The following is a 17,788-nucleotide window of genomic DNA, read 5'->3' on the forward strand; positions in this document are numbered from 1 at the left end:
CATTTCTTTGTTACTATACAAAAGACAGAGCGTGGTCATTCATCATTCAGATTTTAGCCTTTTTAAACAAATAATAATTCCTGCTTGTGAATTCAGTGTATTTTAACAAGAGTAGGTCTGAGGACCATTGGCCATGTCTTTCCTTAGATTTGCAGACAGCGGCCCTGATGGTGCATAGGGTTTCAGGTTTCCTTTGGACCTCAGCTGGCTGCCTGGGCCACCACTTAGCAATGCCATTGTCCTTCCTGTGCATTTTCTTTGCAGAACTCGAGGAAATCCAGTCGCACAGGCCCCTCTGTGCCCATGTCCCCAGCGCCCTGGAATGTGCAGTACCAGCAGCAGCGATTAGAATGGGGGTCTGGTTTCCCGGAATGTGCAAGGTCTCGCTTCTGTTTCTGCTGCCTCGATGCCCCAGACCAGTGCTGGGCCGGGCTCTGGGCTGGAGCCGTGGCTGACAAGTTTCCTTGGAATTTAATGGAGCGGGGCAGACAGCGTGCAGCCACTCAAACTGAAAACTTGGGAAAGAAATGAGTGTTGTGGGGCAGCTTTGCTGCATTCACTGGGTCATATATGCGTCTTTTTCTTTTCCCAGGCAACCCCTCTTGCAGACAGGAGGCCCCATCCCCTTTCCCTTCATGCCTCATTGGCATGAAGGGAACCTTTTAAAATTGATTTCTCTCCTGACCCTCTGAGAGAACATAGTCCAAGTTCCCTGGAGGAGGAGGAAGGGCTCTGTGTTTCTCTGCAGTTCACGGCTCATTTAAATGCAGCCCACGTGCTGTCTTTCCCCACTCCTCTGCCTGCTCCCATTGTGCTTCTCATGATCATTCTCAAATTCAGCGAGAAACCTCACAAAGGGAGCTTTTCTTAGGGAAGGGTCATCCTTGGCCTCCCGAACGTGGACCAGCCCCTCTCCCCAGCTGCACAGCATCAGGTTAGTTAACCACCTGCCTCCATCTGGGTCCTGTCTGGACAGGCCTACTCACACCTGCTGCAGGCATCCAACTTGCCCTCAGGTGCCTGTGGCTCGTCCAGAGGGGTGGAGCCCACATTCCAGTCCTGACAGCTAAAGTTCAGTGGTGGGGACCCTGCATTTCGTGTAAAGATCAATATTCCAGGTCCTCTCTTCCTGCCACCCAGCGACTGGCCATTTGCAGGCACTGGGTCCCAGTTGCCCTGGGCCTGCAGCCCTTGCATTCTCTGCTTTGTCTTTGCTGTTGCACCCCTGCCCCATCAGAAATGCAGGTGGGGGGGCCTTCTAGGTGGGCGCTAGAGGGATGGTTGAGCTTGCATCCAGCCCTGACTGCATTTGCTCTCCCCCGCCTCTCTGTAAAGCTGCTGAGCAGTGAGTGGAACCAAGTGGATGAGAGTGGCCCTGGGCACCTGCCGATAAGTTTCCCGGTGTGTCGTTTCCTCCTGGGAGTCCCATCTGCATTTGGGTCTGGATTTATTTATTCAGCAAGTAGCCTCTTTATAGTTACTTTTTTTGAGACGGATTCTCTGTCGCCCAGGCTGGAGTGCAGTGGCGCAATCTCGGCTCACTGCAAGCTCCGCCTCCCAGGTTCACGCCATTCTCCTGCCTCAGCCTCCCGAGTAGCTGGGACCACAGGCGCCCACCACCACGCCCAGCTAATTTTTTGTATTTTTAGTAGAGACGGGGTTTCACTGTGTTAGCCAGGATGGTCTCGATCTCCTGACCTTGTGATCCACCCACCTCGGCCTCCCAAAGTGCTGGGATTACAGGTGTGAGCCACCGTGCCCGGCCTGTAGTTACTTTTAATTTAGCCATGCTCAGGGCTGAAGGGGATGCCAAAGAAATATAAGATGAGCCCCTCAGATGTCCTAAAGATGAAGATGAGGCCTCCAGCATGTACCCCCCACATACACCCCAGGAAATTCTGGGAGTCACTGGATTCTGGACCTCCCAAAACCTGCTGGCACCTGGAGGATGAGGCCCTGAGGCTGGACCTCAATCCTGCTGGGTTGCTGGGCTGGGAAAGTACTGATGGCAGCTGAGGAGTCTGTCCCAGACTTCACTGAGCTATTCCCAAAGATTATTCCAAGTTCTCCTGACACCGCACTGGAGGCCTGCTGTGCTGGCCTTCTTTATTTACAGTTTCTGACTGGTGTCTAGCAGCCTTGCCAGAGAGAGTGGCAGTGTGTCTGCAGGCGACCAGGAGAAATGTCCCAGGCTTTAGGGCAGGACTTTGAGCATATAGCAGTGGGGGCCCAGCAGGCCATCTCCTGCGCAGTTACTTCTCCTTGTCCTTACATGGTCGAGAGGTTGCTGCCTGGCCCTTCAAGTGCGGATGGAACATGCTATCCATTGGCCTTAATTTCCAACCTCTGCATGATGCATTTTGTGCTCCTGCCTTTGAAAGAACTTTTATTTTCTTGTCACTTATGCCCAGACCCACATGGCAGACGGAAGGGAGGCTGGGACAGGGGAGGCGGATGAGCTGCCGCTGACGGACCTGCCCAGTGTCTTAGCTCATCCCGGCCTCCATCCTGATGAGCAGACACTGGCCCAATCCAGCCATATTTTTGGCTGAGTTTCTGTCTTCACATCTCATCCTTAACCCTGAATCCTGGCAACAGTTGGTACTGGGTTGTATTCTTATTTGTAATCTTTAAAGTAGGAATACCTTTGCTGGTATTTAAAGTGGAAGAAATCAGTCGAGGAATCACAAGTGATTTGCAAACTGGAAGAGAAATTAGAATGTAAATGTGAGGAAGCGTCAGCATGAGGGGCTTGCCTGGGCTGCACAGCTTGCCTTGGCTGGAGTATGCACTGTCCTGGCATTGCAGGGAGGGTGGGTACCTTGCCTCTCTGCAGGAGGGGGACTGTGTCAGCCCCTGCAGACTGCTCCTGGGCTCCTGAGTTTGACAGATTTTTTTTTTTTTTGAGACGGAGTCTCGCTCTGTTGCCCAGGCTGGAGTGCAGTGGTGCGATCTTGGCTCATTGCAAGCTCCGCCTCCCAGGTTCACGCCATTCTCCTGTCTCAGCCTCCGGAGTAGCTGGGACTGCAGGCACCTGCCACCACGCCCGGCTAATTTTTTGTGTTTTTAGTAGAGATGGGGTTTCACCGTGTTAGCCAGGATGGTCTCGAATTCCTGACCTCATGATCTGCCTGCTTCAGCCTCCCAAAGTGCTGAGATTACAGGCATGAGCCACCGCGCCCAGTTGAGTTTGACCAGATTAAGGCAGCATCTCCAGTAGCACCTGAGCAGCTCCTGAGATGCTTTTCTGTACTAAATCTGGATTTGGGGTATTAAATCAAATGAATTTGAAATGCAGGCACAGCTGGCCCCATGGGCATGGACCTGTGCAGTCACACATTGCCCAGTGTTCAGAAGGGTGCTGCACCTGTTTTAATGCTCTGCTGTTTAATGCTGTCTTGAGATTCTTAATAATTTTTGAACAAAGGGCCCCACATACTCATTTTGTACTGGGTACTGCATATTATGTAGCTAGTCTTGAATCTAGGACAGTGCATTAAAATGCCATTGATTGGATCAATCTGCTCTTGCAACTGATTTGAATTTTGGGAACATGCTGTTCCCTGTGAATAAAGGAGGATTCATTTCTTTTCCCTCGAATACACTGCGTTCTGTTTTCCAAATTAGCTTTACGTATCAACTCAGCTGAGAAATTGGAAGGGGGGATTGTTCTGGCTGGAAGGGAAGGTTAGATTGTTAATCCTGCGTCCTGGCCCTGATCTCCCCAAGTGTGAAGCATGTTCCCACAATGGTGTGGGCTGCGGGGGGCTGGAGGCTGGCTGAGAAGGTGGGGACCAAGGAGGGAGGCCAGCCTGGGAGCCAGACAGACGGGGTTAGGCTCTTGCTTTTGCCACTCGCCAGCTCTGAGGCTTTGGGCAACATCATTTAATTCTCTGATCCTTTTTTTTTCATCTTTCTCTAGACTGGTGATAAGATGCACCCTGCAGGCTTGCAGGCTTGCAGGAATAATTAGAGATAACATTTGTGCCTATTATTGGGCTTGACATATAGTAGATGCTCTACAATAAATAGATCCTATTATTCTTATTGATAATATTATTTTATTGCTAACATTGAAGGTTGGGTGGGATTTGACTAGCTGGAGGCGACGAGAATGAGATCATCCAGGCCGGAAGGAAAAGAGACAGGAATGCAGAGGGATGGAGTGGAGCACTTTGGAAGTGTGGGGAGAGGTCTGCAGGGTGGGAGCGTGCATTAAGGAGTCTTGGGGAGAGTGGAGGAATCAGTGCCACATGGTGAATGAGAGGGGATCGTGGGCCCGAGGAGATGGAGATGGCTGTGGGGATCCTGCAGGAAGTTTATGCGCCCCAAAGTGGCATTGTCAGTTAGGAGGAGACACTGAAGACAGAGGTGAGGCCTACCTGAATTGGCATAGAGTGGGATTCTTGGAAGCTTCAGAAGCTTGAGAAGAGCCAGTTGGAGGTGTTGAAATGCACCTGGGAGGGATGTGGGAACCCGGCTCTGGGCTGAGAGCTGGGAGACGGAAACCCAGGTAGCCTTGGCCTTGAAGATGGGGCATGATATTTAGTGCTTTATGTACAATCTCACCTAGGACTCCCAAGCCCTGTGGAGTAGGTGATATCAGCTCTGTGTTACGGAAAGGGAGACTGAGGCTCAAGCAGGGACATTCATGGTCTGAAGTCACACAGCTGTAAGGGGCAGAAGTGGGCATGGACGCATTAACTTAGAGCCGAAAGGTGTGACCTTTCTTAGCGTGGCTGGCCCCACGGAGAACGTGTGTGGGTTGGAGTACAACTTGGTGTTCCTACCCATCCCGGATGCTCTGCGTTTGTGAACCCAAGTTGCCACATCAGGGCGGGCGAGGGCAGGAAGCTCTGCAGAGAGAAGGGACAAGGGACAGAACCAAGAACAGGGGCAGGGCCCCAGGGTCCTGTGCAGGGACAATGAAGGGAGTTGGCACACCTGGGTTAGTTGCTGGCCAGTGTGGGGAGAGAGCTGGCCTGGGAGTCTAATGGGAATGCCAGGGAAAGCTGCCTTGGTCCCCTAAAGTGAAGCCCCCATGCTGGCCGTGGAGTGTTGGTGACTGAGGGTCCCTGCTAGCTGTCTGGCCGAGGCAGCATGTCCTATAGGCATAGCTCTGGTGTCCTGCTGGCAGGCGTGAGTGCCCCTCATGCTGGGAGCCAGCCCTGTGCTCTGGAGGGAGATGGTGGGAGGACAAGGGACAGTGGGACCTGCCACCTGAGCAGGAATTGGCACCTTCTGCCACTGGCAGGTCCAGGTTTTATGGAATCTGAAACTTGTACAATTCAGGATACCCTCTTCAAGAAAAACACCCCTCAAAATTATGAATATAACATTAGGTATGAAACTATTATTGATATAGATTGAAAAAAGAAAATGCCCAAAATGACAAACTTCAGAAAATAGACAAATACTACAAACATCACAAAATCCAGAAAAATACGATTAAAAAAAGCCAACTGCTGAACACTCCTTCGTCTTGAAAATACCCCTCTCTCCTCCTCTATTTTTTGGCTGTGAACTCTTTGCTCACCTTTTCGTGTGACAATGCTTTTGTAATATTTACTACAGAGAAAATAGAATAATTTATTATTACTTTTATTATTTTTGGATTATTATTATGATCAATTCAATATTTTTCTACTACCCACACACTCACTGTCTTCTGTCCACCCTCTTCCCTGCACCAGGGGAACCAGCAGAGTGGGCAGTAGGGTGTCCCTGGAGGCCACACATATAGCAAGATAGATACAGCAATTTAACTAGACACAGAAGGGACTTCAAAGCACACAAGTATATCTCATTTAACCCAAACAAAATGATTATCCAGTTTTACTTTTCCCTTAGCCTCTTCCCCCAAATGCTGGCAGCCACCCTGATGGGATAGATGTGTGACGGAGGGCAGGAGACCGTGGCCCCAACCAGCTGCAGCTTCACTCTTTCACTTCTATATACTCTCTACAAGCTGTGATGACAGCACTTTGCTAGGCCCCTCACAGGGCAGATGGAGGGCTCCACACTGAAGCTTTGTGGATGTTTGCTGTCTATCCACCTCTGCTCCTGCCTATGCAGGGATTCAGGCCCCACCACTGCAGAGAGCCCAAGAGCATCAGGCAGAGGTTCCCAAACTATCGTGGTTGGTGGCACCTTTAGTAGTGGATATGGTTTGGTTGTGTCCTCACCCAAATCTCATCTTGAATTCCCAGATGTTGTGGGAGGGACCCGGTGGGTGGTAATTGAATCATGGGGGCAGATCTTTCCTGCACTGTTCCTGTCTCCCAAGATCTGTTGGCTTTATAAAGGGGAGTTTCCTGGCACAAGCTCTCTCTCTCTGCCTGCTGCCATCCATGTAAGACATGACTTGCTCCTCCTTGCCTCCCGCCATGATTGTGAGGCTTCCCCAGCCACGTGGAACTGTAAGTCCAATAACACCTCCTTCTTTTGTAAATCACCCAGTCTCAGGTATGTCTTTATCAGCAGTGTGAAAATGGACTAATACAGTAGTGCAGTCATTTTTTCATGGTCCCCAGTAAGGCCAAAAAATACACAACAGTTCCATTTATCAATTAGTGGGGTCCAAACAATTTGATAAGTATTTGTGTCCCTACAACACAGTGGTCATTAAAAAAAGACATTTTAATTTCATTGTTCAATAAGCATGATTACTTATGAATGGGATATGTGCACCTGTTGGGTGTCACACGACCTTTCAAATCTTGGAATCAGATTGGACACCACCATCCCCATTTCCAGTTCAACTCTGATTTTTGTGTGGTACATTCTTTTTATCACAGTGACTGCCAGAAATCCAACTTCATATGGAATCATGAAAAGGGATGTAGTGTGATCTGATTTCAAAACTATGATCGATCTAGAGCTAGTTTACAAGGTGTCTAACAGTGATCAAGTATCACTGTATTTCCCTAGAAAACCTGAAATATCGATGAATTTTCTGTGGCACTCTGGGGTCCCTTGGGGCACACTATGGGAACCATGGAATTAGGACCATAAGGACCTGATTTTGGCTTCTTCCTGCCTCAGATCTAATCTTTACCTGGCATTTTTGCCTTAAAGATGAAAGAAGCATACATTTTGATGTATTTAAAGCACATATTCGACCAGGCGCGGTGGCTCACACCTGTAGTCCCAGCACTTTGGGAGGCTGAGGCAGGCGGATCACAAGGTTGGAAGTTCAAGACCAGCCTGACCAACATGGTGAAACCCCATCTCTACTAAAAATACAAAAAATAGCTGGGTGTGGTGGCATGTGCCTGTAATCCCAGCTACTCAGGAGGCTGAGGCAGGAGAATCACTTGAACCCAGGAGGCAGAGGTTGCAGTGAGCCGAGACTGCACCACTGCACTCCAGCCTGGGCTACAGAGCAAGACTCCGCCTCAAAAAAAAAAAAAAAAAAAAAAAAAGCACATATTCATTTTGTGCTTATTCTTTTGAGAGAAACACAGATAAAAGTCTATCCTTTAATTCATACTCCCCATACTATGATTTTCATTTTTACTGCAACAAATTTTGTTCAGTGTGATAATGAATGTCAAACACTTAATGCCTTGCTCTTTTCAGTAACATGACATATTGGAGAATAATGACTGAAGCTTATCTACACTGTCTACATCTCTTTTCTTCCTCCTTGAAAGAAGTTGTTGAAAGTAGTTAAGAAGTATTATGTGTAAAACTCCAGGGATTATGTGCTTCAAGGAAGCAACATTTATGAAGTTGTGTGCTTGACTAGTAGTTTATAAAGAGGAAAGACGAATCATTTATTATCTTGGGATTGAATCCTGGCAATTTTTAAACTATAAAGTCACAGGAAATGTTGGCTACTCTTAATGGGCCATTTGTTGTGTTAAAAATCAGTAATGATAAATATTTACTAGGTAAGTGGAAAGATCCATTTCTATAAATTGTTGTAACTTATCATTTCACAAATCTTAGTTACTCAGTTTTTCTGCTTAAAAATGAAATCATGTAGCACTGTATAAGTCATTCAGTTTTTTATTTTGGAGAATTACTCTGGATTGTCTAGGCTCTGTGCTCTCCACATATATTTTTGAAACAGCTTGTGAATTTCTACAAAAACTCCTGCTCAGAATTTTCACTGAAAGTATGCTTAATCTATGGGTCAATTTGTGAGAAATTGATAGCCTAACAATAGCGAATCTTCTGATCTACAAGTGTGGTATTTCTCTCTATTTATTTAGGTCTTCTTTATTTTGATAGCGTTTTGTAGCTTTCAATGTACAGATCTTGCAAATATCTTGTTAAATATTTCCCTAATTATTTGATATTTATTTTTGATGCTGTTATATTTTAAAATTTTTGATTCCAATTGTTGCTAATACATAGAAGTGAAATTATTTATTGACCTCTTATCCTGTGACATTGATAAACGCAGTCATATATTTGTAGATTTCTAGAATTTTTCTATATAGACTATCATATATATCATCTGCAAATAAAGACAGTTTTACATTTTCCTTTCCAATCTCTATGCCTTTTGTTTCTTTCTCATTCCTCATTGTGTGGTCCATTACTGAACGGCAGCCAGTTCCAGCTTTCTGTTCAATAAAGGAGCAGTTAAAAGGGCCAGGCCTTGAACTTGCAGGGGGCTTCCCATCCTCATTGCCTTCTGCTGCCTCGGTTCTGGCTTAACAGAACAGTATGGAGAGGAGGCATGGTCCTTACCTACTAGGGCATTACATTGGCCTTCTTCAGGTTGGTTGCTTTGTCAGGTTTAAGAGCTCACCTGGGCTGCAGTGCAGGCTAGGTTATCTGCCGACCTGACCATGTCTCCTTTCTGTAGTGTCTGTGGGGTACCCTTGTAAGCCAGGGAGAAGAGATACACGTGAAGGCCAGAAAAAACAGCCTGCCACACAACTTCCCTGGATCATACCCTCACAGTGATATGACGACATCGTTAGGAGGCGCCGAGGTGGCTGTGTGGGTCTCCAGACACCTCCCTTTACCTCTCTGCTGTGCCACTGATGTGTGACGTGCTTGCACCTATGCATAGTTGCCACTGAGCAGCACCATGGCCAGTCCTTTGGATTTTCTTCTTTCTAAATTGTGTGCCATGGCTTGATCAAGCATTTCATATACAGTAAATCATGAAATCAGCATAGAAAACACATTGAGGTAGATGGTGTTACCACATTTTATGGATGAGAGGCTAACACTTGGAGGAGTCAGGTAACACGTCCAAGGCCACACAGCTAGTGAGTACCCTGCTGAGGGTCACACTCTGGTCCATCTGAGGCCAGAGCCTGTGCCAGCCTTCTCCTCATGCTGATAGACGGGGAAACAGAAAGAAGGAGCAGTGGATGCCCCTACCCTCTGTCCCCTGATCCCCTTGGAGAGTGGGCAGTGGCAGACCCAGCCTGGGCCCATCTATGGGGATTCTCCATCGGGATTGACCCCTCTGGAAGGAAGACAGTTGACCCACAGTTGAGATCACAGCAGGTGGGCCAGCCAGGGTGTCTGTAGACCATCAGGCAGTGGCCACTCCATCTAGTTTAATGGACAAGACTTTTTAATGGAACAGGAATCTAACACTGAACCAAGCTGCTTTTAGACAAACTTTTATTCCTCACTCTGAAACGGCGTTTGGACAAACCAAATATTTCTTCTTCTTTCAGTTGACATTTTGTCCATCTTTGAACAGTTAGTTGATGTTTCTTCTGTTTAGTTATTTCTGTTCTATTTTCCTGTTGCCACTGGTCCACCCAGGGATGGTAAGAATGGAAGTCAATGGTTGCTTTTTCATCTGAGATGTGCCACGAAGGCTTGTCAGTCAGACTTGTCGTATGGTCTGTGCTCCCACTGCTCCTTTCTGCTTCCTCACTACAGAATTTGGAGAGTCCTGGACCTGATCTCAAATTTCGCATGTTATTTATCTTCCTGCAGCACGCTGGGGAGAGAAAGAGACAGGGATTCCATCATAGAAGGTTGGAGCTGGAACAGACTTCACATCTCATTCCAGAGGCATTTGGTCCATCTTACAGATGAGGAAATGGAGGCTGCCCAGTGGACTGAGGCTGGAACTGGGCCTTCCAGTGGCCAGGCCAGATCCTCCTTGAGCTCCCTTGCTGCTTTCCTGATGGGCAGACCCTGGAACCACTTTCTGTGGCTGTGTGAGAAGGCAACTGCCTCTCATTTTACCCAGCAAAATCCATCTTCAATCCATCTTCATTTTTGCCCCTGGTGTGGGCAAATCCTCCCATACCTAATTCAGGAAGCCAGAAAGAGGAAGTGAGTTAATGATCCTTAGTTGGAAGGCGCTGGTAATGGTCCTTCTCATGAGAGTTTCTGAAACACCACACTGTCTCTGTGTTGCTGGCCTGGCCAGAGTTAAACCTCTTCTTGGCCTTTCCCCAGGAAGCTGGTCTGAGGAAGCCCAGATGCGTTTGTTTACAGCTGTCTGGTGACATTCGCCAGGCTCTGTGTTCAGAAGGAACATTTCCATTCCCTTATTTACACCTCCCATTGGAGTGCTCGGGGAGCACTCCAATTATTTGCAACTACCTGGAAACCTGGGAGGGTAGCAGATCTGTAGGAGGCCAGTGTTGAAGTGAGAAGCTGTAGATCTGGTGACACTGTGGGCTTGGGAGGGCTTGCCCAGATCTGTTACTTATAAGTAAGATCTGTTACTTATACTCTCTATTAAGAAACTTCAGTGTCCATGGAGAAGTTATTTAAAGTCTGTGAGCCTCAGTTTCCCCATATATAATATGGGAAGGATACCTGATTTTCCTATTCCACATGAAGGTAGAAAAAATTAAATTAAGACAGCTGATGAAAGGGTTTTGAAAGCAAAAATAATAATATGATACTGTCCTGAATTTATTAAATTATTCTTCCTAGTAGTGCAGATCTTTTTCTGTACCTTAGAAAACCATGCTATGTAAAAGGAGATTATTCCAATCTTTAAATAAAACAATTCAGAGGTCAGGGGCTAGGACAGAAAGTGGCCCTTTGTTCACAGAAGCGCTTTCACTTCCAAGAAAGCAAGTGTGGGAGAGGCAGGTGGTCCTCCCGATGTCTGTGTGTCCCATGGTGTCAAGTTGGGTTACTATGGCCCCTGGTGACCCAGCGCAGCAGGGATTTGGGAGCCAGTGGGTGTGAAGCTGTGATGGGTCACAAGAGGGCTGGGACGTCCCACAGCTTTTACTTACAGCCTAGAGCCTGGGGAAGGGTTGCCACTCTAGTGGTGAGAGAGGCATGTGTGTGTGTATGCGTGTGTATGTATGTGTGCGTTTGTATGTATATAATGTGTGACTGTGTGTATGTGCACATCTGTGAGTATATGAATGTGTGTGGAAGTGTGTATAGGTGTTTATGTGACGGTCTGTGTATGAGCGTGGGTGTATGTGTGTGGGTGTGTTTATGTGTGTACGTGTGTGGATGTGTATGCATAGTGTGTATGTGTGAGTTTGTGTGTGTGTGTACATGTGCATCTCTGTGTATATGTGCATGTGTGTTAGGGGCAGGCACACAGGCCTGTTGGTAAATGAGACACAGAATACCTACAAAATACAAAATATGAGACAGGAAATACAAGCCCCAGTTATTCATTTTTCAGTGCAACAGGCATAAGATTACCATGTGAAATTGCTGTGAAAGTTTCCAAAAGCTTCCTGTCAATTCGTAGCGAGCAGCTAGTAGAGGAGTGCGGGTCCCTGGAGCCTGCTTCTGCAACGCTGAGCTAGTCCAAGGGGGAAGAGTGCGGTGCATGGCTCTTAGCTGCAGACCAGCCTGGAACCCCTCCAGCCTGCTTGAGCAGAGACTTGTTAAGAGGTAGCAGCAGGTGCCACAGATTAGGAGCCGGAGTAGTAGGCTAAGCCTGCACTTCCAGGGATACACTGCCTCTGCCATCACCCGTGCCACCAAAATGGGAGCCCAGGACCCTGAATCTCTAGCAGTCCGTTTCTGAATCGGTTACCTTGGGTTTGTGCCTCTGGTTGATGGAAACTAACTTTTAGCCCTGCTGGGTGACAGCCTCACATCGGGACATGTGATAGCTTTGTTGAAAGTAGCTTTGGAAACGCCCACCACGTGGGGCCACTCACGGTAGTATAAACGGTCATGCAACTGAGCGACGGGGATACGTTCTGAGAAATGCGTCATTAGGCGATTTGATCACTGTGGGAATGTTAGAGTGCGCCTACGCAAACCTAGATGGCAGAGCCCACTCCACACCTAGGCCAGATGGCAGAGCCTGTGGTTTCTAGGCTGCATGCCTGTACAGTATGTTACTGTACTGAATGCTGTAGGCAGTTGTAACAATGGTGAGTATTTGTGTATTCAAACATAGAAAAGGTACAGTAAAAACAATGGTGTTATGGTCCGCCGTTGGCTGAAATGTTATGTGGTGCATGACTGTAGGTATAAAGCATTACGGTCGTTTGATTTTTCTCTTTTTCTCACCCGCAGTCTTAAGGCACCTCTTATGCCTTTTGTCTGGGATGTCCCAGGCAGGGTTGGAAAGCATGGTTAAGGCATGGTGGAAACTGCTTTGGGGACAGACGATGGCCTCAGCTTGCCTTGGGGTGTCAGTGGGAAAGATAGGAGCTGCCCCTTTGCCTTTGTGTTTCTTCGTAATAATCTCAGATCTACCCACCTGGTGGGCTTCTCCTAGAAAAAGCCCCGGTGCTCTTTGCTCCTGCGGTGTTTCTCAGGAGGGTTGTTGCTTCTTTGTAATGGTGAGGACTCAGGGAAGGGATGCAGGCAGAGGGTGACGCCACATCAAAAAGGGACCCTTGGCTGGGTGCGGTGGCTCACGCCTGTAATCCTAGCACTTTGGGAGGCCGAGGCAGGTGGATCACCTGAGGTCAGGAGTTTGAGACCAGCCTGGCCAACATGGTGAAACCCTGTCTCTAGTAAAAATACAAAAATACAAAGGTGGTGGGTGCCTGTAATCCCAGTTACTCAGTAGGCTGAGGCAGAAGAATTGCTTGAACCTGAGAGGTGGAGGTTGCAATGAGCCAAGATTGCGCCATTGCACTCCAGCCTGGGCGACAGAGTGCGACTCCATCTAAAAATAAATTGAAAAAAAAAAAAAAAAAAAAAAAAAACTTGGGCCGTCAGCTTCTTGGAGAGGCTGGTGTGAGGTTGAAGCATTTGCTGGTGCCTCTGCTCAACGTTTTTGTGGTGAACCTGAGCAAAGAGGTTATTGAGGAGAGAACCTGAGCAAAGAGGTTATCATTAGTGGATTTTACTGCCTTACCTGGGTGGGCACTCCTTTGGGAGTTGGATGGACATTTGCAGCTGAGCCCAGGTGGGGGAATTGTGCTCACTCTGCCTTCAGAATTCCAAAGGCTGGGCATGCATCTTGGCTTCCTCTAACCCATGTCTTTCTCTAGGTGGCCACAGCAGAGTGTCATTAAGTATCTATTCTTTGCTTTTGTTCTCAGGGCAGGAAGATCCCAATAGTTTGCGCCATAAATATAACTTTATTGCGGATGTGGTGGAGAAGATCGCCCCTGCCGTGGTTCATATCGAATTGTTTCGCAAGTAAAGAGAGCCTTCCTTTTTCCTATAACCTCCGAAGCTTTCACTGCCACTAGCAAAACATGAGAGCTATTTTTGAGATACATTAAAGTGTCAAAGTGTCACTGAATATCTTCCTACTTTAAGATAAGTGTGTCTCCCTTAGAACATTTTCCCTATTCGACTATATAAATCTACATTCTTGACCCTTCTAAATGTTTAAAGAACCTCGGGCTCTGAAGAGATTCCCTAAGAATATTTTGTAAGTGGAATTTTTTGATGCATGCAAAAAATTGGCAGGATGTTTAGTTTTTAAATGCTAAGCCCGATATATAAAGGAGCGATGGCTAGGTGTGTGTGGCTGTTGCACAACCCATTAATCAATGTGCTCAAGCGTTCATTTTAAGGTGCTACAGGCTTAAGTGTGTACTCCTTTGGATTTTAGGCTTCCGTTTTCTAAACGAGAGGTGCCGGTGGCTAGTGGGTCTGGGTTTATTGTGTCGGAAGATGGACTGATCGTGACAAATGCCCACGTAGTGACCAACAAGCACCGGGTCAAAGTTGAGCTGAAGAATGGTGCCACCTATGAAGCCAAAATCAAGGATGTGGATGAGAAAGCAGACATTGCGCTAATCAAAATTGACCACGAGGTAAGTGTGTTATCGCCTTTAGAGGTGAGTTCTCAGATGCCCTGGAACACCCTTGGCAAAGGCACCAGAGCTCTCTGATTGCAGCTGATTCTCGGGGGGCACTGAAGCCAGTCTGAACCAGTCACAAGAGGGCCTTGAGGAGATGCTGAGTATGGCCTGGGGGTGTGGGAGAGGAAGGGGCTCAGGAAAACTTCTATAAGGAGCCAGATAAAAGTTTTTAAAATAGTGTTTTAAATGTTTGTCAAAGAAAGCAATAGATTTGTAAAGAAATCAGTAGGTAAGTAGTGAAAATTGAGTCTCCTTCCCATTCCCAATCCTGAGGCAACTCTTGTTACAGATTTTATTTATCCTCCACAGATACGTCATGCATTCACAATGAACATAGAATTTACTGGGTCTTAGACTGAGCCATCCTTAACTTGTCAACAGTTACTTTGAAAACAAACCAGCTCTCCCGAATTGGGGTTTTGCGGGGTTATGAGATGTGTTTCAAAAGAATGTTTCATACTTTAAACATCTTGAAAACCTTGAATTAAAACAGAGCTAATGGATTTCTTCTTTCCAGACCTTCTCAGAGCTTTTAGTATGCTAGTGTGTATGTGGCTTGCCTACAAAAGGGTGTTGACTGAACTATTTGCCCAAATTATAATCATTTGAGTATATAACTTTTTGGGGGGGTGCAGAACTGAGACATACCAAAATCAGTTTGGGAAATGCTGTATTTGAAAATGCTTTCTATTTAAATATTCTCTTTGCAATCATTTTTGCTCTGTTGATTTGCTTAGCGAAGTCTTCATGTCTGGGACAATATCCATTTCTTACTGACTCATCAAAAACCCCCACTCGACACGTTGATGAGAGAGGTTTTGTTTGCTGTGTGGCATGTTCAGTGAAAACGTGGTTTCCAGTTTCTTCACATCCTTATAATTTTCTAGACTTCAGATGGAGGGAACAATCAGAGGAGGTTGGAATCCTGCCTCTGGCCAAGGAAAAGACCAGAGGCTGAGCCAGGTGGGGTCTCTTGTCCAGCCCTCTGCTTGTCTCCCTTTACCTGGGAGTGGGCTGAGTAATTCCAGACAAGTGTGGAGTTAATCCGGCTGTTTGTGCTGTTTGATGGCACGCTGGTTACACCTCCTTCTGGAAACAGCTCTGCGTGTGCTGTTTGGGTGGTAGGATTCCGGGTCTCCTTCTCCGTCTTTTTATAGCATCAAGTTGCTGCCCAGCTTAGGCTCCTTAACGGCCAGTCTTCAGAAAACCACCAGCTAACACATTTACAACCCTCCTTCCCTGATGTTCCTGTTGCTTCTCTGTGGCTGGGTGGCCAGGCATGGCCGAAGAGGCTTAGCGTAGATACAGGCTCTGTGCCTGGTGTGTGTAACTGGCCTTGAGTGAGGCTGCAGTTGTGTGTTATTTCTATTAGGTCAGTGTGGAATTTCTAGCGACAACTAATCTTTCAAAGTGTGTTTATTGGTCACAGGACTATTGGGCCAGCCTCTGCCTTTGTTCTTTTTCACCTAATCTGCATAATAGCTGTGTTATCCCAATTTTAGAGAAGAAGAAACAGGGGCTCAGAGAAGTCTAGTAACCTGTGTGAGGCCACACAGCAAATACCTCGTGACCCTGCCCTCCTAAGGCAGCCAGGCTACTGCTCCATGAGTCCAAGCCCATAGCTGTTGCTGGAGGGATAGAGGCCGGCCCCGTGGCATGATGAGACAGCTTGACCTTAAACAGCCCATGGGAAGGCGGGTGCATCTGGTTTAGGAACAGGCTGCTAGAAAGGTATCCAGGATGTGGTAGTCTCACCGGAAGGAGCCAGTCAGAATAGCACAGCCTGTGGCCACACGTGGGGCCTGTTCAGCCTCATGGAGCCTTTGGGAGGCAGCCAGCAGCAGGGCATGGGCTGTGTGCAGGCGAGGCGCTGGCCTGGACACCGCCCCCACTGAGTAACTTCGTGTTTGGAATGCGTGGGCACATACCGTGCAGCTGCTTCTGGCCGGGGGATATTCTTTTCCGATTTTGAGCCAAGGTGGGGACTGTCTCCTCGTGCCATCCCTGGCATGTCCTGGCAAGACGTGAACGATCTCAATAGATGAGCTTTGCAGAGTGTGTCTGACCTGACTCCTGCTGTCCTGGGAGTTTAGCTCTTCAGCCAGCAGCATGCTGTTTGACATGTGTTTCAAGCTCCCCACGAAAGGGTGCTTGAAATTTAAAATTGAACTGATGTGGCTTTTCAAAATGGAATTGGAAATGAAAGGATATTAAATTGCAGACACCCACACAAAAGACTGGTTTCCACTGACTAAACTGCTTTTTTTTGCTGATAGTAGTTGAAAGTAGGGAGAGTAACAGCATCTCTTCCAGCTCTTTCTCTTTTGTTCCCTTGTTTTGATGATGGGTTATTTCGGGGGAGGCTCTGGCTGGCCTTGCTTTGTGTCATCTTAGGGATAACAAAGACGATGAAAGAGATCAGGAAAACCAAGAAGGCAGAACAGAACCAGCAGAAACTGTGCTTGAGGAATGAAAATCACCTACACAGCTCCTTGTCATATGAGACTGTGGCCCAGCCTCCCCCAAAGTCGCTTAAGAGTAACCCAGTAAAGCTGGAGAGACTGCCTGCCACGTCCGTGGGGCCAGTGACTAACTTGGTGGCTTATCATCTGGGCCCAGCTCCTCCCCTGGCATCCTGATTTCACTTGGAGGGGCCTCCATTGTCCTTCATAAACATGTTTATTTTATTTTATTTTTATTTTTTGAGACAGAGTTTTACTGTTGCCCAGGCTGGAGTGCAGTGGCGCCATCTCCGCTCACTGCAGCCTCCACCTCCAGGGCTCAAGTGATTCTCCTGCCTCAGCCTCCTGAGTGGCTGGGACTACAGGTGTGCACCACCATGACTGGCTAATTTTTCTATTTTTAGTAGAGACAGGGTTTTGCCATGTCGGCCAGGCTGGTCTCAAACTCCTGACCTCAGGTGATCCACCTGCCTCAGCCTCCCAAAGTGCTGGGATTACAGGTGTGAGCCACTGCGCGCGGCTGTAAACGTGATATTCTTGAGATTTTCAGTGAAATAAAAATTACCATGGACATCTGTGGTCATCGTCCACTTGCCACCCACCTAGCCCCTTTTCTGGCAGCAGCAGCCGGCATTTCACATCTCTGTCGTCGGACAGCGTAGGTGGGACCATCGGTCATGGTGTCCTACCCTCTGTGGCCAAGGAGTGGACACATGACCCAGTTAGGGCAAGCGGAGGCTCCCCTTGGAATCGCAAAGTGAAGCTGGATGCCACCCACAGAGACTAACATGGTGAAGCTGCTGTAGCCCCTGCTCTTGAGCCCCCAGTACTGCCTGAGTTCTTGCACTTTCTGAGTCCAGTTTAATATCTGCTTTTCCTCCCATTCTTGGAGCTCCCCTCACATCTCCAGTGGCTTGAAGTTGCCAGAGATGTTTCTGGGCTTGTGACCAAATGACTCCTTTTCTGCTTCTCACTGCTGAGCAGACACATGTGCGCTCACTTTGCCTGCTGAGTCTTGGGACCCGGAAGAGCTTTTGGGAGACACTCACGGACCAGCCCCCTCTTGCCTTCCCTGCTGTCTCCCTCCAAGCAGGAGGGGAGAAGGTGTCCACCCGCAGCCCCAGC

General features: G+C 47.7%; 1 protein-coding gene across 1 annotated transcript in view; it reads left to right on the forward strand.

Annotated features, from left to right (window-relative positions):
• Window positions 1-17,788, forward strand: part of HTRA1 (HtrA serine peptidase 1) — a 54,831-nt gene that overhangs the window by 14,776 nt on the left and 22,267 nt on the right. The window contains exons 2-3 of the mRNA XM_002821221.5: window positions 13,428-13,527; window positions 13,949-14,153. Of these exons, the coding sequence (XP_002821267.3) occupies window positions 13,428-13,527; window positions 13,949-14,153 (305 nt within the window). The remainder of the gene's footprint in view (window positions 1-13,427; window positions 13,528-13,948; window positions 14,154-17,788) is intronic.

This window comes from Pongo abelii, chromosome 8 (genome assembly GCF_028885655.2).
Source record: "Pongo abelii isolate AG06213 chromosome 8, NHGRI_mPonAbe1-v2.0_pri, whole genome shotgun sequence".
Taxonomy (NCBI): Eukaryota; Metazoa; Chordata; class Mammalia; order Primates; family Hominidae; genus Pongo; species Pongo abelii.